This window comes from Xenopus laevis, chromosome 3L, assembly GCF_017654675.1.
Source record: "Xenopus laevis strain J_2021 chromosome 3L, Xenopus_laevis_v10.1, whole genome shotgun sequence".
Lineage (NCBI taxonomy): Eukaryota > Metazoa > Chordata > Amphibia > Anura > Pipidae > Xenopus > Xenopus laevis.
Window position 1 is genome coordinate 54,581,768 of NC_054375.1, and position 24,437 is coordinate 54,606,204.

Consider the following 24,437-nt stretch of genomic DNA (forward strand, 5'->3'; position numbering starts at 1 on the left):
AAAAAAATGTAACTTTATCATAAGGAATACATTTAAAATAAACATTATAATTCAATTGCAGTGCAACTTTAAGACCTTAAATACCCAGAAGGCAAACTTAATGAATGTGAAATAAAGATTCATTGTTATAGGTTTACCTAGCATATTTAATGCATCTTTCACAGTTTTCGGTTTTCAGAAAGCAGAGCCATATATCCTGAGAAACCCACTGTGCGCCCAGCATGCTGTTAATGTAGGGAGCAGGGTGGAGGAATGATTAAAAGCTTTCAGATTAAACAGAAATGACTCCACCTATCCATACTTTAGAAGTGGGAGAAAACCGCTGATCGAACTGCTGCTAACATCGTCCTCAGTCAAACCATGGAGGCTCTAGTCTAGATTATCCCAGAGCCCAAGGCAAAGTCCCTATATGAGCTTTTTTATTTGTATAAAACAAATGCATGTGGACATTAATAGCCACTATTATGCAGGAAAAGAGAGAACTCTATGGGGAAAATATACTTTCCCAAACAACTACTGTTCTATACAGCCTCACAAAAAAAAAAGTCTCAGAGTGAGCCCAGTTTGTACCTCAATTAAGGAAGCTCTGCCAAACAGCAGCAATACATTTGTATAAACTAAGAAGAGATTCCTTAGGAAATGTTGAGCACAGTTACAGCTTGATTACATGCTTTAGTGTGACTTACCTTTTCTGCCCATGCCCATAAGGCAATAGCTAGAAAAGCAGCTCCAAGCAACTGTGGGGAGAAGAAACATACATTAGAATTATATTATACATTGGAATTATTATGAATTTTTAGATATACAGAGTAAGAACAGATAATCCTGCACAAAAGATTCCAGCTGCATCCCATACAGAATCACAAGAAATTGTTGAAACTGCGACCCACCACCCGTGCAGTGGTGTCTTATTTACTTCTGCAGTCCCTCAACCCTACCCTGCATGTCCTGAACAAAAGCCAGAGGACTGCTTACTGGACATTGAATATTCAGTATTTTTATTAACTAAATTATATAAATTATATATTAATATCAGGTGTACTCAACTCTTTATGGCTTATCTTTTAGTACAATGTTCTGTATGCAGAAACAGTTCAGGCAGCAGTGTACAATATACATGGTGTACGCAGCTAGAAATGCTTTTAAATACTTATTTAATGCATGCAATCAAAGTGGAATCAGGCTGTCAGTTCTTGGGAGGAGGCAAAACACCAATTTGCATGGGTTTATCTGGTGACTACCCAGTGACACACACACACACACATTTCCCTGGGATGCCGAAGGAGAGTGTTTGATGTTACAAGTTTCAACCTGCTCCAATTTGAAAAAACACCAAACATTTTTGCCCTGTAACATTTGTTGACAGCAGAAATAAGAAATGGATGCCAGACTTTTTCCTCTAAAGCCAGGATATCCATCCCTGTCAGCCCTGCAGCTGTTTCAAATAACTTCCTACCCAGCTGTTTGACATCTGTGTGCTTAACCTACTGTACTACAGCACAAGTGTATATATCATGTTTCAATTATTACTGAGCTAGGAAAATATATAAATATTGTTTTGGCTTTACAACAGCCTTATGTGCCATGAGCTCTTACTGATCACTGCCCTATATTATAGCAGTTAGGCCCTTGGTTCTGCATGCAATCCAATTAAACTACTGCCTCTTCTTTGTGGAACGCCTGCAGCATCTGGGGGCCCAATGTTAGAAAACGATGGACTAATCAATGTATTAATGATCTCATTTCAGCAACCCTGCATGACCCTGCTGGAAATAACCAGTGTGTCACTGCCTACCTACAGCAGAGGAAAAGCACTCTATGTACAAATTCATGTCCTGTCCAGAGTATATTCAGAGAGCAAGATAGCTTCAGGGAATACACTACTTTAAGGAGGGTAATTTACTAATCCTTAATGTTTTGGGGCAAAAACTTGAATTTTTAGTGAAAAAAAAAAAACTCAATTTATTATACTCTGAAGCTGCTCAGTTAGTCAGAATCTAAAAATCTGCCATCTCAAACCAGCCAAGGTCATGTAGAAGGCAATGGCAGATGCCCCATTTACAATTTGAAGATATTGTGATCTGCGCAGGGTTTTGTCCGATAATCCGAAAAACTCTGGGTTTTTGTGCGATAACCCAAAAAAAAAATTATTGTGGGATTCAGTCGTCAAACCTGAAAAATTAGTACAATTCAAGTTTTGCTGGATTTTATCATTTCTTTTCCCACACTGAATTTTTTATGTTATTTTATAGATAAATAAGTTAACATCTTAGATGGGAGTTTGGGCAAGCTTGGTAGATGAGATAAATGAGGTTTAGTAAATAATTAAGTACAGAAATGATCATTGGCACATAGTTGTAGAGTTCAAAAAAGGCTGCCTGTGGATGTGTCATTGTGCATGTGTAAATCTGTGTGTAAACCAGTGTATTTGTGTACATTTGTGAAAATGCACAAGCCAGGACATGTTTTTTTCAGAATGTCTGTGTGACAATGGGTAAACTGCTACAAGTGGGCACACGTCACCCTTTATAAAAGTCTTCCCTCAGCAAGACCAGCATGCACTTTGATTGAACTATTAACTCACACATAACACTCAGGGCAAAACATCCATTTATTTTTTTTAGAATCTACTGCCATTCTCAAATGGGTAAAGGATTCTGGGGGTGCTGGGAGTTGTAGTTTCAACAGCTGGGGCTGCACATTGGACATTTTCTCAAAATAAATGTTTATTTGAAAATAAAGAATGATTTTGGACAGGGATTATACTTTAAATAACATAAATAAAAAAAATAAAAAAACACACTACTGTTATACCTATAGCCCTTCAATTACTTGTCACCAAGTTAAACTAATACAAATAAAACCTATTATAATGTGATTGTGGAAGGGAACAGAGCAGCCAGTCCATTATGGCACCCAAACCCCTTACTCGGTGAGAGCCCAAACACACATTGCCAAAATTCACTGCTGCACCAGCTTTCAGGAGTCATAATGGTTCTAAATGATTAAATGAAAGGTGTGTGTGAGTTGCTGTAGCTCAGAAGCAGATTGGGCATTCAACACGTATGGTGCTAATCTTCTATTACATTATCAGAGTAGCCACAGGTCAGGGACCATCAAAACCCAAGAATACAAGCAAAAATCCTAAAATGGACCTTACAGTGATATTTCCAAAGCAGGAATCCATCACCACATATTGTTCATTACAGCTTGACAAGGAAGATGCCTGAGGTGGGGGAGAAAAGGTTTAGGAAGGCAGTTCCAGAGCCTAGTGGGAGGTGGGAAAAGTTAGTGGAGGGAGGAGTGTTTGGGGGTTGGTAAAGTCCTTAAGCCATAAAGGCTGTTTCACACCAGGGAAAGTCAGAATCTGGGATGAGAAATTTCCCACAGCGAACCAGTTCAGTTTCCATGGAAACCATTGCCCTCCCATTTCTTCCAGTCTGTAACCAGGCAGACCCCTCTGATCTCCTGTAGGAGGTGGGTGTAGCTTGAAGGACACAGGAATACATGTAGGGCGTATCAGTAGTGGAGAGCAGGAACAGCTTCTTTCTACCTCTCAATGCCATGCAATGCAGCTTTGCCCTGTTTGTTCAGTGTTAGTTCTGTTTATGAACACAAGAGAAAAACAAGTGTGCTTTGAAGGAAATACCTGCAGCCCCCCCCCCCCCCCCAAATATTGTAGAACTGCAATTCCCAGTTATCAGATGCTGGGAATGGAATATTTTTGCTAAAGGCCGACAGTCAATCACGGATTTGGACATACAGTATGTACACAACCAGTATACAGCTCTACCAATATTTGTTTTTGATGCAAAAACATGTTTGTAAAATTAAAATGTTACTTATGTTGCTCAATTACATCAACGCTGAAAAGCTGTCAAAATGCCCCGACTTTATCTTTAATCTTCTGCACTGAACAGCCAGAAAAAGATACAAAGTTTCTAAAACAGGCTTTTGGTAGAGAGCCCAGAATGGTAGGTTCCCCATGATACATTTGTAACAATTTGAGATAAGCAAATATACAATTGTAACTATTTAACATAAGCAAGTCTCTTAGGGAAACTGTGAATTGCAGCTTAAAGGGCAATTCAACTTTATTAGCAAAACTGTAATAACACATAAAACCTGACTAAAACCTCCAGAAATCTGTTCAAAACTTTTCACAACCTGCCAACTTTTGTAAATAGGATGTGACATTTAAGGGGTGTGACCATAAAATGGGCATGGTCAAAAATGTTGCAGCACTACGCACGCCAAATGTTTTTGTCCCTCTATGTTTTCCAAATGTTCGGAGGTATGCATGAGCTCATTCAGTTTAGCTTACACAGAAAAGGCACATAAACACTTTAAAAGTAAATACAGGTATACATGATTCCACAAATTAAAGGGAAAACATACAAATCTGCCTCTGCTCAAAGGGACCATTTCCTGCCACAGGCTTAATGAGCTACCCACAATCACTCACCTTTTTCCATTGCGAGGGGATGATTTCTGGAAATTGAAGTCACTCTGCTTTATATAGTGGGCATTACAGATTCTATGGAAAGCATAGAGGGACTCTCAGAATGGCCAAAATCCATAACTCAATACTGGAACAAAACTAGAGAGGGGTTGCATGATTCAGTCAGTCTATGGGGAGGTTGGCAAAAGGTTCATACAAGCTAGGGATCAAGTATCTTGCTTCCCTTTCAATCTGTGAACCGTATATATGTGTGTGTATATATATGTGTATATATATATATATATATATATATATATATATATATATATATATATATATATATATATATATATATATATATATATATATATATGTATGTATGTATGTATATGTATATGTATTTATATATATATATATATATATGTGTGTATATATATATATATATATGTATATATATATATATGTATATATATATTTTTTTTTTTTTTTTTTTTTTTTGTTCCTGAAGACGGCTCCAGCGGTTTGAGCCGAAACATTGAATAAAAGGTTTTCTATTTTTTGTATAAAGACCTGTTGGTGCGGTTTTTCTCTCTTGTATATATATATATATATATATATATATATATATATATATATATATATATATATATATATATATATATATATATATATATATATATATATATATATATATATATATATATATATATATATGTGTGTGTATGGACTACGTCACTTCCGTCTTTATGCGATAATACGCTCCAAAAAATGGACACCTCTCTGTATGTTATACTCTGTGACAGAGCCGTGCTTGAGAAAGGGAACGAGATGCTCCCGAAACGTCGCTATGTATCGACTCTGAACAGAATTCTGAACAGATAAGTTGGCTGTAACTTACACATGCTTTTAATGCGTTTGAAATAAATGCTACGTTTTATTGAACATGAGTGCGACTTTTATATATATATATATATATATATATATATATATATATATATATATATATATATATATATATATATATATATATATATATATATATATATATATATATATATATATATATATATCCCACAAACAAGGTCAGCACTCTCAGGTCTGAACAAAAATAAAAAATGTTTTTATTTAAATGGAAGACTAACGCTTTCTCAAAGTGAGAGACCAAAACGTTAGTCTTCCATGTAAATAAAACATTTATTTTTGTTAGGACCCGAGAGTGCGGACCTTGTTTGTGGGATAGATATTCTAATATATTGGACACTGCACCCAGGCATGTTTGAACCTAGCACAGAGAGTGCCAACCCTACATATATATATATATATATATATATATATATATATATATATTTTACATGGACTATGGGTATAGAGTGCTTTATGAGTATAACCATGAAAAGGAGGTTCTGGTAGCTGAAACGTAAGGTTCAGTTTGGTATGCCTTTGACCGTGTTATAAGCAGGTGGCAATTCCAACAGTGCAGAAAAACTGCGAAAGTAAAGTAGACCTACTGTTTCAAGCAGCAATAGCAAGATGTGTGAATGTAAAGAAGAAGCCATCTTTTCTTACAGGCCAGCTGTCACCTCTCTGTTGTAAAATTACATAAAGGCAAACCTGGTCAGCATCTCACCTAACACCTGCTTACAGAAGGCAAGCCAATACATCAACAGCATCACTCACAAAGCCGCCATTGTCTGCAAAAAATGCCTATGTACAGGTGTGCACATCACAAATCACACCCTTTCACATTGGCAGCCCTCTGGAAAAGCTTTCGGTAAGGTGAACTGGGGACACAGATCAAGTGTCTATTGCCTTAGGCTATTAAAAGGGCATACAGTGACAGATTATTGTTCCTGAGAACTGTAGGTGTTATATTATGTATTGCTTGCCTGAGTCAGTGTAGGAACGTCCATGCAGAGTTTAAGCACCTCTAGAAATGCACTAGGATCCATCTTCGAATAACAAGGTCATATATACACACAAGAAAATTCCTGTTATCGCTGCGTTATCAATTCATGAATGTATGAGGGAGCATATAAATCTCATATATAAACTTCTTGGTGTTTTTTCAGGGGTAAGTAGAATAGCAAAATAGACATTACTCCTGATTTTACCCTAAATGGCCCCACTTGCCACTGTTTCAGAACCCTCCAGCCCCACTGTCCTGTGGGTACAGCTATGCCACATTTGGGCTGCTATGGTTTAAGAACATAACTCTACAGAGTTGGGTCCCTGTTTGGAACCTAAGGTATAAGACTGCAAAAGTACAGCATTGCTGGTGCATAGAAGACTGTTTAATCTGAACCAGCATCAAACAACAGAGGTCTCGCAGAAGGAAGAAAACTTTAATAAAAGTATTTGAAATTACATTTCCAAATTACTTTTCTGCCATAGAAGCAACATGCACATTAATTTAAGCTTTTACTTTAAAAGCCTTTACACTGCAAAACTTGCTGGTGTTCTATAAATAAGTGACAATGATGATGATATTACCTCAGAGCCAGTCAAAAAAAATGAAAAGTCCCTTTTAAGAGTGAAGTAGCCTATTCCGCAGAAATCATTGTTCCAACAGGGCTCTACTTTACCTGGCAGCACAATCAAGTCTCATCGGTGACTTTACAGACAACAATGCCTTATGTTTTTCCATCACACATAAAATGGCGGTGTGTGTATATCAAAGCCATGTCTAGAATCATTTCCTTTTGCAAACACCCACCATGAAAAATTGGCCTCACACCGAAAGCCCTGAAAGTGAAGTACGGAAATGGACCCAGTACAGGCAAATCTGTGCTTAATATCACAACTCCCAGAATCCCACAGTAATTTTATTTCTGTGTGTGTCTCAGAGTATGGGTGTGCGTTATATATATATATATAAAATATATATATATATATATATATATATATATATATATATATATATATAAAATATATATATATATATATATATATATATATATATATATATATATATATATATATATATATATATATATATATATATATATATATGTTATTCAAGGTTGGTGGGAGACTATATTTAAATAATGAACAGACTGCAATGTAGGACATCCACCTTTTGTTTTTGAGTCACTCCAGTGTTACTTTGGCCTTGGGTTTGGGATCATTGCCCTGCTGAGAGATCGACTTTCTCTCAAGCCTGAGGTTTTTATACTCTGCTGATGAATATCATGCTGTAACCCCTACTATGCTTATTGTAAATATAGGTCAACCTTAAAAGTTCTGCTGGCCTGTGGTGTTACTAAGAAAAAGAACCACGTAAAAGCACATCTGGAGTCAGTTGTGATATGACTTAAAGGGGTGGTTCACCTTTAAGTTAACTTTTAGTATGTTATAGAATAGCCAATTCTAATCAACCTTTCAATTGGTTTTAATTTTTTATAGTTTTATAATTATTTGCCTTTTTCTTCTGGCTCTTTCCAGCTTTCAAATGGGCGTCGCTGACCCCATTCAAAAAGCAAATGCTCTGTAAGGCTACAAATGTACTGTTATTGCTCATTTGTATTTCTCATCGTTCTAGTAAGGTCCTTTCCTAATCATATTCCAGTCTCTTATTTAAATCAATGCATGGTTGCTGGGGTAATTTGGACCCTACCAACCAGACTGCTGAAATTGCAAACAAGAGCTGCTGAATAAAAATCTAAATAACTCAAAAACCTTAAATAATAAAAAATTAAAACCAATTGCAAATTGTCTCAGAATATCACTCCCTACATCATACTAAAAGTTAACTTAAAGGTGAACTACCCCTTTAAGGTTTTGTGGTCATGTTCATGTTATGGATTTCAAATTTGGCAAAAATAAGCTTATCTGTGGCCCATCTGACACTCCCCTGTCTAAGAAAAATTTTAGGGCAGAGACAGAGACTCTGATTTGGGGAGATTTAGTCGCTAAGCCATAAATCGCCTCTTCTCCGGTGCAAATCTCCCCTTCTTTGGGGCGACATCTCCCCGAACTGCCTCCCGCCGGCTAGAATGTTAATCACCGGCGGGATGGCACTCGGAACACTTCGTTTTCAGAAGTCGCCCAAAGTTTCCTCATGAGGCAACTTCGGGCAAATTCGGAAAGCGAAGCGCACCGATTGCGACCCTGCCGGCATTTTACATTCTAGCTGGCGGGAGTCAGTTCGGGGAGATGAGTCGCCCCAAAGAAGGGGAGATTTGCCACTGGGCGATTAATCTCCACAAATCTGAGCGTGTGTCTCTGCCCTTATAGATAAGTATTGTGGTGGTAGAACAATTTATGGGGCTGTTTTTCATCAGAAGGGTCTAGACATCTTGTTAAAATACAAGAAAAAATAAATGGTACTAAATACAGGGAGAAACTGCAAGTGCACCAATTCAAACACTTTCAGAAGGATAAAGTATTCAACTGTGGGTACGGACTGTGTATGCACAAAATTATTCCTTTTGAGTTTCAGTGCTTTGAAATATTATCACATCATGTGCAATGGCCCTTCATTTCTCAGGTGCCTTGAGAATAAGTTCAGGTTATCATAAATCATTCATTTGGACACAGAATCCACAACATTTTGAGGGACTGTCATTTCAGAGGTCAGCAATTAACATTTGCTGGCCTCCGGACTACAATCTTTCTGACTAGTCAGATTTCAGCAATCCATGATGTACAACTAAATGAAACACCCTAGGGGTTTTCAAAGGTGCTAAACTTTAGTCTGCCCTCTGTTTAACCCAAAATCACAGGCTGTCCATCTGACCAATGAGACTGCAACATTCTCTATAGCATGGGAGACCTTCTCAGTGTAACAATGCTGTAAAACAGAAAACAAATACCAGGGTATATAATATAAATAATAATCATGTTGCGATGCCTTCTGCAATTTAAATCAGCCTTGTAATCTATCCCCCAGTCCAGCATTTCCTGATGTTTCAGACAGACAGCCATGCTTCCCAGGAGTGCTTGGTTGCTCTGTAAAGCTGGGCTAGGGGTATTGCATGTAGTTCAGTGGAGATAGGAGTTCATATTTGAAGAGTGTTTTAGCACAAGCTAAACCAAAATTGCCCATGTGTCCTGAAAATAACAGCACACGGTTTAATTCCTTAAGGTGGCCATAGATGCAAAGATCCGCTCGTTTGGCGATGTTGCCAAACGAGCGGATCTTTCCCCGATATGGCATTAACAGGCATGGCTATATCGGGGGTAATCTGATTGTTCGGCCGTATGGCCGAACGATTAGATTACGATGTGCCATGAGCTCCGGCGGGATCGGTCGGGTCAAAATCAAACCTGACCGATCGACCAAACGACCGATCTCCGCCGGGCGAAAGATGTCGGCACACGCCACACACGATCCGAAAATCGTACGAATCCTCGATTCGTACGATCCGATCTGTGTGTCTATGGCCACCTTTAGCCAGAAGACATCACTAATAAGAAAGTTTTTTTAATACAAAGTTTTTTGTATTTTAATTTGAACTACTTTCACCAATTCCTGTACATTGCATTCACGATTTCTCTTTGTTTTCTGCATATATTAGTTAGGACTTAAAAGCTTACTTGCTGATCTAACTATAGTTTCTGAAAAAAAAAGTAAGTGAACATGGTTCCACAGTTCAGTTGCACATAATGCTCGTGTTGCCGGGAGCTCAATGAAGAAAAATGTTCCTATAGCTTCTGAGTACAAAGGGCAAGTGAACACAATTCTAGTACAAGGGGTTTAAAGGAAAACTATACCCCCAAAATGAATACTTAAGCAACAGATAGTTTATATCAAATTGAATGACATATTAAAGAATCTTACCAAACTGGAATATATATTTACATAAATATTGCCCTTTTACATCTCTTGCCTTGAACCACCATTTCGTGACTCTCTATCTGCGCTGCCTCAGAGATCACCTGACCAGAAATACTACTAAGGGGCCGATTCACTAACTTCGAGTGAAGGATTTGAAGTAAAAAAACCTTAGAATTTCAAAGTGTTTTTTGGGCTACTTCAACCATCGAATGGGCTACCACAACCTTCGACTACGAATCGAAGGATTCGAACTTAAAATCGTTCGACTATTCGACCATTCGATAGTCGAAGTACTGTCTCTTTAAGAAAAAGCTTCGACCCCCTAGTTCCCCATCTAAAAGCTACCAATGGGGAAGGTCCCCATAGGCTTTCCTAAGTTAGCCAATGGGGAAGGTCCCCATAGGCTTTCCTAAGTTTTTTCGATCGAAGGAATAATCCTTCAATCGCACTATTTGCGCTAAAATCCTTCGACTTCGATATTCGAAGTCAAAGGATTTTAATTCCCAGTCGAATATCGAGGGTTAATTAACCCTCGATATTCGACCCTTTGTGAATTGGCCCCTAACTGTAACAGGAAGAAGTGAGGAAGCAAAAGGCTGAACTCTGTCTGTTAATTGGCTCATGATTACCCAATGGCACATACTACTAAAAAGGTATATTATTATGATAATGGTTCATTTACATGAAGCAGGGTTTTACACATGAGCTGTTTTACTCAGTATCTTTTAATAGAGACCTACATTGTTTGGGGGGTATAGTTTTCCTTTAATGGGTTTTAAATGTTTTTAAATGCACTTTAATATTTATTACACAGTAGGCAGCGTAGGACTTTTGTTAAATTAGGGGCCTTGATGTGGCACGGAAACTTACATATTTTGGCCAAAATGTGGTACCAATACCTCAATATAAGTAAAATGTATTTGAAGGGAATTCCATGAGCTGAATTTGAGCACTGGAAAATTTTTTCAATTCTTTTATAGGTGCAAATAATTGCTATAATTAATTGTAGCAGCTGATCAATTCCAGAGTGTTGTAAAAAAAATAGAAGCTGGTCAACACTACAGCATGATTTAGAGAGAGCACGCACAATTTCGCTTTATTTTGTGCATTATAATTAAATATCTGATGAAACACGGGTGGTAACATCAACCATTCTAGAGCTCACTGGACCGACAAAGAAACCCAGCTGAGAGGTTCAATCTGGGACTGAACAATTGGACATAAACATTATACTCTTTCAAAGACTTTGAAAATGTGTTTTCCAAAACCTCCATTGAAACCTAGTAAACTGAATCGAAGTAGCAATGTCAAATTCTTTGGTTACATACAAACGTCAATTCAATCACTTTAATCAGGGAATCAATACTCTAGGCTGGAAAGGAGGAAGCAAATGAAAACAATTATGTTTATATAAGGAAGTGTTACTGTATCTTTTATTAAAAATATTGTTATTTTTCCTGCTGGTTAAAGTAATGAGCTAATAGCCACATACTATTATTTGCTCTTTACCAGGACATTATTATCAGGTGCTGTAGGAAGTGAATTATGTTGTTGAAATACCGGCATTGGGCCTCTGTGACGTGACAAAGTCATGCACAACTCAAGAACTCTCACGGAGGTGGCTGCAAAAGCAAACAGGAACAAGATTCCAAGGACGCCCTGCAGCCAAGCATCCCTGGAGGGGACACTGATTCAAAAAATAAAGCAATACAAACATAGCCTGAATATTTGAAAAGAGTACACTTGCAACAAGGTTATATACAAACCTACACTGTTTATTAACAGGCTGACTGTAATTCCGTACTAGGCACCATTAAATGAAAGCTGGCAGGTACATATTAAGTACAATATTGGTTTCTTCCCCATGACCCCTAGCTAGAACAGAATGCTCAGTTAATTTAGTGAAGTGCCAAACGAGAGGATATTTCTGACATAAACCAGGAGGTGTGCCAGAATTGAGTTCCTCCAATGGTTTGGCCTCCTGGGCTAGTAGAGGACATGGCATTGCCACAAATCTTACATAAAGGGGTTATTCAACTTTAAAATTAACAGAAGGGGACACATTTACCTAGGGTCGAATATCGAGGGTTAATTAACCCTCGATATTCGACCGTCGAATCGAACGATTCGAAGGATTTTAATCCATCGATCAAAGGATATTCCTTCGATCAGAAAATTGTTAGGAAGCCTATGGGGACCTTCCCCATAGGCTAACATTGGCCTGGGTAGGTTTTAGGTGGCGAACTAGGGGGTCGAAGAATTTTTTAAAGAGAGAGTACTTTGACTATCGAATAGTCGAACGATTTTTAGTTCGAATCGTAGTAGTTCGAGGTCGTAGTCGAAGGTCGAAGTAGTCAATTCGATGGTCTAAGTAGCCAAAAAAAACATTCGAAATTCGAACTATTTTTCCTCTATTCCTTCACTCGAGCTAAGTAAATGGGCCCCTTAGTATTATGTAGAGAGTATTCGGAGACAATTTGCAATTGGTTTTCATTTTTTATTATTTGTGGAGTTATTTAGCTTTTTATTCAACAGCTCACTAGTTTAAGCAATCTGGTTGCTAGGGTTCAAATTACCCTAGCAACCATGCATTGATTTGAATAAGAGACTGGAATATAAACATAAGAGGAACAGAATAAAAAGAGGAGCAATACAAAGTAGCAATAACAATTAAAGGAACAGCAACATAAAAAAAGGTGTTTTAAAATAATACAAATATAAAGCAGTGTTGCCCTGCACTGATAAAACTATTGTGTTTGCTTCAGAAACACTACTATTGTTTATATAAATGAGCTGCTGTGTAGCCATGGGGCAGCCATTCAAAGGAGAAAGGCTCAGTTTACACAGCAGACAAGCTCTGTAGAACATAATGGTGTTATTTATTATCCACTATTTAAAGTGACCAGTAACCTAAAAAAATTTTTTAATAAAATTTGTTTCTACTTAACAAAAAAAAAAACACCAAGGCAGTTTTAACTTTTCAATTCGCAAAGTCATTATTAAGAAATTACTTACCGATTCTCTTCAGAAACGGCAACAATCCATCGTGCGCTTCTCCTATAGAAGGCAGGGAGCAGAAATCGAGTGTTGCACGATGGATCGTCACCATTTCTGAAGAGGAGCGCAAGCAGAGAATCGGTAAGTAATTTCTTAATAAAGACTTTGCGAATTGAAAGTTAAAACTGCCTTGGTGTTTTTTTTTTTGTTAAGTAAAAAATAAAAATTCTGTTAATGGTCTTTTAACCTGTGCAATATAGCCTTTTTTACCCAATTTCCACCATCGCTACACAACAGCTTGTTTATATGAACTATAGTAGTGTTTCTAAAGAAAACAGAACAATTTTACCAGTGCAGGGCAACACTACATGATATTTTTATTACTTTAAAACACTTTCATTTTATTGTGTTCGGTTCCTTTAAAGAGATACTGACAGAAAATAAGCTTTTATAATATCTATCATAACATTATCTTTGAATGCTATTTATAATTTTTCCATAAAAGTACCTGCCTGATGCTTTTACATTACCTTTCTTACCCCCTTTTTGTCCCTATAAGGGGCTGCCATATTTGTGCAGCAGGAGTCTGTTAACATTAGAAACTGACAAGTTGAGAAGGGAGAGTCAGGTTGGCAAAACAGTCAAGTACTGTTTTGCTATTACAAAGAAAAAGGAAATGGGTTTTTAAATTTTGGATGTGATTAAAATACTGTTCCTGGTTAATGGATCCCATACCTGTATTAAATAAAAAACAAAAAACACAATTATAGTGATACACCCTTGCTACAAAATAGTGATACCCTGCAAGCAATGTAGGTAAAGTCATGATGATGTAGGGAAGTCCATGCAGGATGCAGTGTAGAGAAAACAAAAGAAAGTGGATGAACAAATACAGGAAACAGATGGAGACCAGAGGTGAAAAACTGTTAAACATGAATGCTTATCAGCATATCAGTGGTTTTCAAAAGATCTGGGTTGCAGTGCCCCTCGCTGCTGTGCAACATTTGCTGCCCCCATTTTTTTTAGCTGAAAAAATATGATTGCATACATAGATTTGTTATAGAAATTACATGTTACGGTATGAACCAGAGCCGAGTGAATGAATGGTGGTAATGGCAATGCAAGATCCACCCACTGCTGTTTCTGCACGGACATCCTCACATGTCAATCACAATGCTGGGAGGAGGAGATCTTCACTGGCAATGTGATTTAAGCTGCATTGTAAGTCTAAGGCGTTTTTAGGGTAGCATGCAGTCCTTTACTGTCAATAATTGCATTAGCACTGACAGAACAGGTTCAATGCACCCAAACTCTGATGTCTAATGTGTCTAGAACTGTACCAGTGAGATTCAACCTTATTCTTCCATGAGAAATGACATCAGTTGATGCAGCGGATATTTTGCTTGTGGAAACTGCTACTTCTTCTGCAGAATCTCCTAGAAGTGCTCACTTTATATTTGGTCACTGGGAAAGCCTCAGGCTTCATGGGGTTTCATGGAAGGAAGGTGACCACAGAAAGGTTGCCCGCAATTACTGCCATTTACCATGCTATGGTGATGAACCAAAAACCAGTCTGACAGATCAGTACAATTGGCTGTCTGTAGTTGTCCGGATCTCATGTGATTGGACAGAACATTCTGGTCTAATACATTTCTTCCTGTATCGGACCAGTTTTACAGCTTGGTGAGATGGCAGAAGAACTGATAGACTGCTATAGAAAAAGGGCATTTGTGAATTAGCTTTTTCTCCTATTCTCCCTATCCAGTATCATTGTGCATGTTTTTCGAATTTTTTCCCCCAAGAAAAGAGCCATTATATAGACAGTTATCTAGAACTAGAACATTAATTGGGCCCTGACCTCAGTGCTTTAATAATGCATCACTTTTGTATAAATAAATCACTGCACTGTACCAGGCACCATTTCCCTGGGTCTCTGTACTCCCAAGAAAGTCTACATTCCCACGTGTCTCTCCACTAATCTTCCAATAAAGTCTTCATTCTCCCATTTGCAAGTGCCTGGCCTTTGTCTCTGCACATTCTAATAATTCCCCCAATTACCTTGTATTTCCCACTCCCAAAATGACCCGTTATTACTTTTAACATGGATTTATAAAGCACCAGCATATTTTGCAGCATTTTTACTAATAAATAGGTGTATAGAAAAAAATGTAAAGATGGCCTTGCCTAAAGGAGCTTATAATTTGAAAGTCAATTTATCTTGTCACAGGTTTGTGAGATCCAGAATAATTTTTTCAAAAATATTAGTTAATTTAGGTAATTTAATTGAACCAGAAAAGACCAGTGTCCTTAAGTAATGTCAAAAGGAAAACATGTAGTTTGGGCATAAAGTTCCAACCACACAGAAACCATTTTCAGGATGAAATCTAATAATATATGTGCAGCATGGATGGCAATTAGGCTTCCAAGCTCATAAGATCTCTACAAATCATCTACCCTGCTATTTGGACTGGCAAATAACAAATATCACAGTACGTAACAATGGGCAAATAGAGAACAGAGATCAGGCAAGAATACATACAAATAGAGGGAGAGTGCATGGCAGTATGGTAATACAAACAGGCAGCCAAGCAACCAAACAGCACCTCAGCCGTTTCATACACTAGGGACATCAGACAATATTAGTAGTTAAGAGGATGCAAATGGCAGGGAATCAGTTAGAGCACTCCCAACTAAACAGTCTGTGATGTGCACAGCAAAACAACATTGTGTATTAAAATATAAATTTACTGCCCTGTATGAGGGACACATTCATATCTGAAACCTTATTATGAGAGAAGGGGACCCTGAGCAAATAGTTGCATAAGAAGGACAGAAAAACACGCGGTTTGCATTTGGGCCTGACTGCTTTCACCTGTGTTTATAATGCCAGAGATGTACAACTACATCCTATTGTGTGCAGCATGGGAAGGAGTAACATAGACCACAGCTATTTCATGCTCTTAGCACTACTGTTTCATTCAGGCTGTGCCTAGATAAGAATGCTTCAAATAAACAAATGTTATGCACTCAACTATACCTTCTGCACAGGGGAATTAAAAACCACATGCCATGAAATAAACAGGACAAAGGGTGATTAAATTCACACGTGAATGCCAAATGTGTGTGTGTGTATATATAAAGTAAATGTAATACTTTTTATTGTAATGGTATCAAACCGACGTTTCGGTCCACATTTGGACCTTTTTGAAGGATGGCATCCTTGAAAAAGGTCCAAATGTGGACCGAAACGTCGGTTTGATACCATTACAATAAAAAGTATTACATTTTAAAAGGGAGTGCTGGTCTACTGATAATTGATATACATACAATTACCGTGCACCCCGCCATTAGCAACAGCCTTGGAGTGCGTATACCAATTGGAAAGAATATATATATATATATATATATATATATATATATATATATATATATATATATATATATATATATATATATATATATATATATATATATAAAAAATTCTAATAAACATTTATTCTGTGCTTAAGTGGAATAGAGGTAACTCAAAGCTCCAAATAACATTAAGGAAATCTCCCACAGAGTCAATTTTAATTAAATAGTTCAATATTTTTATCTCCTTTTTCTATGTACCGGTAATAAATACTGTCAAACAATAACTTGTACTTGATCCTAACCAAACTGCAACAAAATAGACAAAGTGTAGTACGTTCAGCACAAGCACTGTCCATTGAAGTCAAGTTCAATGATGGGGGTATACTGCCCTTTTAATGTTTAAAAATAAAAAAGTATAAAATTCTTCAGCCTCTTATCCATTTACATCATCTCCACAACCTAGATCAGGGGTCCCCAGCCTTTTTTACCCATGAGCCACATTCAAAAATAAAAAGAGTTGGGGAGCAACACAGGTGTGCAAAATGTTCCTGGGGTGCCAAATAAGTGCTGTGATTGGCTCTTTGGTGGCACCTATGTGGACTGGCAGACTACAAGAGGCTCTGTTTGGCAGTGCACCTGGTTTTTATGCAGCCAAGCCAAGGAATTTAAAAATAATCACCTGCTTTGAGGCCACTGGAAACAACATCCGAGGGGTTGGGGAGCAACATGTTGCTCGCGAGCTACTGGTTGGGGATCACTGCCCTAGATTATTAAAAAAAAGGGGAACAAAGCCCTAAAACAACTGCAGATTTCTCAAAAGGCAGACAACAGGGTTACCATCATAGGAAGACCCAAATCAGTGGATGGGAGGGGTAACGAAGTCCAATTACAGAGAAATTAGGGGTTTTTATGGACAGCCAAGTCTAGCATCACAAAAACACAATGCCAAGTGCTTGTTGAAGTGAGTAATGAATCGTGTGTCCACATCTGGCAGTCCGACAGACAAGCCTTTCACATGTAACATGGAAATAAACTTTGGTGGGGATTGACCCAATGCTTAACCCTTATACTGTATTTGCCTCTTATGCTGCTCCTGTTAAATCAGTGATCCCCAACCAGTGGCTCATGAGCAACATGTTGCTCACCAACCCTTTGGATGTTGCTCAAAGTGGCCTCAAAGCAGGAGCTTATTTTTGGATTCTTGGATTGGAGGTAAATTTTGGTTGCATAAAAACCAGACGTACTTCCAAATAAAACCTCCTGTAGGCTGCCAGTCGTTATAGAGGCTACCAAATGGCCAATCACAGCCCATATTTTGCTCCCCTAGGAACATTTTTCATGCTTGTATTGCTCCACGACTCTTTTTATATTTGAATGTGGTTTATGGGTAAAAAAGGTTGGGGACCCCAGTCAACATACTACTTTCCCGCTAGAAAATCCTCCGTTGCAGTACTGCCGAAAGAAATAAAGGTATTAAATATTTACACATGGAAGGGAAATATGTTCATTGAAAAGGATATAGTTAAAAAAGGCCCTTTCAACATGCAACCCTGTAACTGTTTTTAAACTTTATTGGTGGGTGCTGGAAGCTGTAGTTCAGCAAGTACTTTGGCCAAACCCTCAGCATACAGCTTACCAATTATAATATCAAGTCTCATGTTAAAGCAGCCTGAGACAGTAAGAAATAAGCCCTCGATAATGACTGAATGGTGGACAAAACAGACTGCATGTACATGTTACTGCATCAGCCCTCGACAAGAGTGAAGCGGCAACGAACAAACAATGCATCTGTGAGTACAGTTATGATTCACCCACAACTGGAAAAAAATACTGGCCTTCCTATATATTTATCTTTTTTCCCTATTAATAACATTGTGATCAACCAACATGTTTACCGGCCAGGCGGCAACCCTACCCACAACGAACCATATCCTGCGACCCCAATAATAAAGCAGGCGCCAATGACCTCTAACCACAAGCCATACTCTCCTCCCCCTCCACTGGAGATCAAGCACCCAATAGGTGGACAGCACCCTACACATCAACTTTGGAGATCAGGTGCTAAACGAACTTGTACATTCTCCAATAGACAAGGGGGATGCAGACAGAAGGCAAAATCCAATTGGATGTGATTTATAGCTGGGAAAGCAAAATAAACAGCCACCCACACATACACACATCCTTCCTGCACACATTAACCCTGTAAGGGGCTTTTCTCCCGTGAATCCCATGCCTTCCTGATGTTTTTTTTATTTTTAAGTGTTAGCTGCAAGTCCCAGAAAAAAAGTGAAGAGGAGGTTCCACTGGTTAAAAAGGGGTGCCCATCCTGCAGCCCTCCAGCTGTTGCAGAGTGCCAAATGCTTCAAAGAGCTGTAGTTTAACTGCACATCCCAGAAAATAATACTAGCACATTACCCAAGCACTGCACAAACAATAGAAAGAGGCCAGCTTCCCCCTCTCAGAATATATTCCACCCCCAGGCAAAATCTGTCTTTCTCCCCCTCCCAACAAGAAACTCACCCAAAACACTATGTTGAATCCAAACAAGAAATACTTCACACAGCAGCTCACTTCGGGACCTTTAAAATGCTGGTGTTTGCCTGACATGGTTTGTATCAAGCCGGAGAGGAGGGGGAGCAGCAGCAATGGTTCAGTCCAACAGGCGCAGGGATACCTGATCAGAAAGGAGCGCTGAGAAGGGCTAGGGGAGGGGGTGATACCAAAGCTTCCCTGGCGCTTAAGGCTGACATTGGGAAGGTGTGAGGAGCGCTGGAAGCTCAGCCTATTGTTATAGATCTTCCCGGGGATTCGGGCATGGGATATCCATGTCTTTGCTTGTACTGCCTTATCCTGGATGCGGTGATGATGAAGACAGTTCCTCCCAGCTATGGGAGGTCCCAGGCGCGGTGTGCTCTAGCGGCCACTTGCGGAGACAGTGGCATATTACGCAGTGGACTCTTATCATCGTAGTTCCCAGCTGCCGTGAGACGTGCAGCAGTTTGTTGAGAAGCCCAGGGCTAGGATTTCCCTTGAAAACGACGGGGATTATATCCCTTTCAATACAGTTCAGGTTCTGCCAGATTCCTAACCTGGACGTCGTCTTAAAAATCAAGCAAAGTTTGGTGCAGTCGACTTTTGTTTATGTTACCAAGATTTTTTTTTTTTTTTTTAAAGGGATCCTGTCATCGGAAAACATGTTTTTTTTTAAAAAATGAATCAGTTAATAGTGCTACTCCAGCAGATTTCTGCACTGAAATCCATTTCTCAAAAGAGCAAACAGAATTTTTTATATTCAATTTTGAAATCTGACATGGGGCTAGACATATTGTCAGTTTCCCAGCTGCCCCTGGTCATGTGACTTGTGCCTGCACTTTAGGAGAGAAATGCTTTCTGGCAGGCTCCTGTTTTTCCTTCTCAATGTAACTGAATGTGTCTCAGTGGGACATGGGTTTTTACTATTGAGTGTTGTTCTTAGATCTACCAGGCAGCTGTTATCTTGTATTAGGGAGCTGTTATCTGGTTACTTTCCCATTGTTCTTTTGTTTGGCTACTGGGGGGGGGGAAGGGAGGGGGTAATATCACTCTAACTTGCAGTACAGCAGTAAAGAGTGATTGAAGTTTATCAGAGCACAAGTCACATGACTTTGGGCAGCTGGGGAATGGATGGACAAGGTATGGCTACTTTTTCGGCCTTTGGCTAGTTTCTACTTTGACCTGTTTTTTCTTGCCCTAATGTGCTGAGCCTGCGTCTCCCAATGCATGTTGGGTAATGCAGTTTTTGTTTAACAATTTCCAGCGACCAAATTTAATGTAAGACTACAATACCCAGCATGCAATGGGACTGACTTATGTAGTGGTCAGGAGTGACTAGATTTTGGCCTCTGTACCCCCGTCTCCCTTCTCTCTTAGGGCTCTTACAGTTTTTAGCTGCGTTCCCCTGCGTTCTGGTTTCATGCGTTCAGCCGCAGGGGAGCGCAGGAGTAGACCCACTGAATTCTTTTCAATGAGGCTGTTCTCAATCAGACGCATGTAAGCACCGAACGCAGGAAAATGCAACATGCTGCGGGACGCAGGGGAGAGCAGGAGTAGACGCATTGAATTCCTTTCAATGAGGCTGTTCTCAAACAGACGCATGTAAGCACCGAACGCAGGAAAAATGCAACATGCTGCGGGACGCAGGGGAGCGCAGGAGTAGACGCACTGAATTCTTTTCAACGGGGCTGCAGTTTGGGACTCAGCATGTTGCATTTTACCTGTGTTCGGTGTTTACATGCGTCTGTGTGAGTACAACCCCATTGAAAAGAATTCAGTGAGTCTACTCCTGCGCTCCCCTGTGGCTGAACGAATGAAACCGGAACGCAGGGGAGCGCGACTAAAAACACTCATCTATAAGAGCCATTAAACAATCCCCACCTTTTTCCAGTGACTTTCCTCAATGTCAGACAATTTTGGGGCAAACATCTACTGGCCACCAAAATGTATAGAGGTTGACCTGTTTTACCAATATTTATTGAAATTGTATAGGTATTAGGGCCTTAAGCGGCCCCTATACCTCCTGGGCCCCCCTCTGTAGTTATATCCCTGGTGACTGGTGAATCTGTCTGGAAACTGAACATTTAAAAAAGACAAATTTATTAATTTACTTTTTAGACTTTTTATTCACTGGCATCACTGCACACATTGTTTTTGGGCTACTTTTTAGTGCCTCTTGGCTAGTTTTAGCCTGGTTTTGAAAATTAGACCTGGCAACCCTGGTCCCTGCTATTATAGATATGGAACACAGCAAGTCAAAAGACTCCATGTGTAAACATTTAATAAATTCATAGACATGGGGGAATCTAAAGCATAGAGTGTTTTTATAGGGACAGTAGTCTTACATGAGTTCAGTGAATAGGAATAGTGCTGAACATACCTTTGTTTGTTGTTATTTCTTGTGCTAAACACAGGATCTACTTTCATTTTGCAACATCCTTTTTTTTTGTGAGCAGTTGTGGCAGGGTAATTGTTCAGTAGAAAAAGATTTTGTAGTAATTCTCCACCCTGCATTTCAGCTAGCAGAAAAACAACTGATAACCCCCCACGCCTATTCAGCATTTATAGTAGAAGGTGCCTGTCGCCATGTTTGCCAGCTTGCAGTTTAGCCTATAAATGCATGATTTGAGCCTAACAAGTGGTAACAGGCAGCTTCCATTCACACGGGGTTGTAACTTGATGTCAGCGCCCCACCCCACAACTTGACTGACTTGTTTTAAGTTTGCATTCTCCTGGTGTGCCATTCACTTCTACTCTTCTCAGGTGCTATCACTTTATGCTGACCTTTTCCACATACAGCCTCTGCCCAGCCTGCCATTTTCATCCCCTTTTCGCCTCCCATGTGCTATTATCTACTTCTGGATGTTTTCATTATTTCTCCTATTCTGTCCATGTGCCATTGTTAAGCCTTTTCCCTATTCTTTCCGTGTGCTTTCATTCCTAGGCTAGCAGTCACCTTAGGTCATGTCTCTTCCACCCCCTATATACCATAGTACTCTCCAGCAGCCCCCACCCCCAAAACACATGCTTCATCCTCTGCTCGGGCTCCATTGCAGTGGTGCTGTGTTTCACAAGAAAGCTGCACAGTAGGCAATTCAACACAGTGCTTTTCTGTTACTGGGTGTTGAAATGTGATGCATTTTTCCCATGAACCACATTTAAGAAACATGCTTGGCCCTTCATTGAATTTAATGATAAAATGGAAACATGCTTTCAATATGATCATCTGCCTACACATCCTTAACTCAAGCCCTGATCTGAGGGTCAACTAGGCAAGAATCAAGCTGAGGAGAGCAATGATTTGTAAGTTCCTCTGGGCAGGACCCTCTTTACCTCTTGTATTGGTTCTTGGCTCTTTTTCTATGGTAAGTTTATAAACCCACAGTCATATGAAACCGTTTGGGAATCCCTCTTAATTCTTTGGAGTTTTGTTTATCATTGGCTGAGCGATCAAAGAAGCAACTTCCTTTTAATTTATAGATTGCCTTATGGAAACAGTAGTATTTCAGCAGTAAAGTTTTATTGTATGAACAGAAAATATGCATCACCCAACAGAGATATTACATCAATACTTAGTTGAGCCTCCTTTTGCAAATTTAACAGCCTCTAGACGCCTCCTACAGCCTTTGATGAGATTCTGGATGGTGGTATTTTTGACCATTTGTCCATACAAAATCTCTCCAGTTCAGTTTAATCTGATGGCTGCCGAGCATGGACAGCCTGCTTCAAATCATCCCATAGATTATCAAATTGGGGGACTGTGACTGCCATTCCAGAATATTGTACTTCTCCCTCTGCATAAATGCCTTTGTAGATTTTGAAGTGTGTTTAGGGTCCTTGTCTTGTTGGAATATCCAACCCCTGCCCTGCATAACTTCAACTTTGTGACTGATGCTTTAACATTATCCTGAAGAATTTGTTGATATTGGGTTGAATTCATCCAACCCTCAACAAGGGCCCCAGTCCCTGAACTAGCCCCACAGCATGATGGAACCTCCACCAAATTTGTACAGTAGGTAGCAGGTGTTTTTCATGGAATGCAGTGTTCTTCCACCATGCAAAGCACTTTTTGTTATAACCAAATAACTCCATTTTTGTCCCATCAGTCCAAAGCACTTTGTTCCCAAATGACTGTGGCTTGTTGAAATAAATTAGCTTTTGCATACAACAAGCGACTGTTTGTGGCGTGAGTGCAGAAAAAGCTCCTTCCTCATCACCCTGCCATACAGATGTGCAAATTGCACCAAATTGTAGAACGATGTACAGATACACCATCTGCAGCAAGATATTCTTGCAGGTCTTTGGAGGTGATCTTTGGGTGCATATGCTGCTCCTTTATTTTTCTTGGCTTGTCAGACCTGGGTTTTACAGCAACTGTGCATGTGGCCTTCCTGATTACATTCCTTTCAGTTGAAACCTCTGAGATAGCTTTTGTAGCCTTCCCCTAAACCATGATACTTCATCTTTGTTTTCAATCTTATGAGGATCCCATACGGTCACCCTTCAGAGGAGAGTCAAACTGAAGCACAACTTGCAATTGGCCACCTTACTGTAAATACTGTACCTTTTCTCATGATTGGACACTTGCCTATGAAGTTCAAGGATTAACAAAGCTAATCCAACCAATTTGGTAGTAATCAGTATTAAGCAGTTAGCAAAATTACAAGGGTTCCCTGCACTGCCAGTTTTTCACATTTGATTTAATTTCACACAACTAAATACTGCTTCACTTAAAAAAAAAAAAAAACTTTGTTCAGAAAACACCCCAGTACTTCCTGGGAAATGAGAACTTCCACTTTATCTTTTTTGTTGAAAGTGGAGTAAGTTCTGCAGGCTGAGAGGGGTTCCCAAACTTTTTCATATGTCTATAGCACAGTGGAATATGTTGGCCCTTTATAAATAAGTGATAAGTCTATGCCACCTGGTTAAAATACAATGTAATTCTCCTACCGCACACCTGTAGTTCACCAATCCTGCAATTGGTGGTGCGTTCCTTCCGTTGACCTGGCCGGGTCCCTTAGCAACCAATGTGTGTAAGAAACGGATCCGCACACACGCTGATTAATGCAGTCGGGGAATATCCCCTTTTATTCAGCCACCAAACATCAACGTTTTGGGGGGGTACACCCACCCTTCATCAGGATCCCCCCCGAAACGTTGTTTGGTGGCTGAATAAAAGGGGATATTCCCCGACTGCATGAACACCTGGTTAAAATAGAAATCTTGCTTTGGCCAGAAACTGCTGTTTCTCCCCCCCCCCCGCCTCTAACACACATACACAGCCTGTATTATACACCAGTGTATATAACTCAACATGGACATAACCCATTTAGAACC

The 24,437-nt window shown here is 39.3% G+C and overlaps 1 protein-coding gene across 3 annotated transcripts in view; it reads right to left on the bottom strand.

Moving 5' to 3' along the window:
- The window catches only part of tspan17.L (tetraspanin 17 L homeolog), a 41,514-nt gene extending 22,019 nt beyond the window's left edge, over positions 1-19,495 (bottom strand). The window contains exons 1-2 of one of the 3 annotated variants that reach the window (XR_005966277.1): positions 19,089-19,493; positions 687-737 (exon numbers count right to left, since the gene is read on the bottom strand). Coding sequence is in view for 2 of the 3 variants with exons in the window: in XM_018252248.2 (XP_018107737.1) it covers positions 687-737; positions 19,089-19,175 (138 nt within the window). In the remaining variant the exon portion in view is untranslated. Of the gene's footprint in view, positions 1-686; positions 738-19,088 lie in introns of all 3 variants that reach the window. The other 2 variants (XM_018252248.2, XM_018252247.2) reach the window with 2 other exon arrangements.
- Between the last annotated feature and the right edge of the window lie 4,942 nt (positions 19,496-24,437).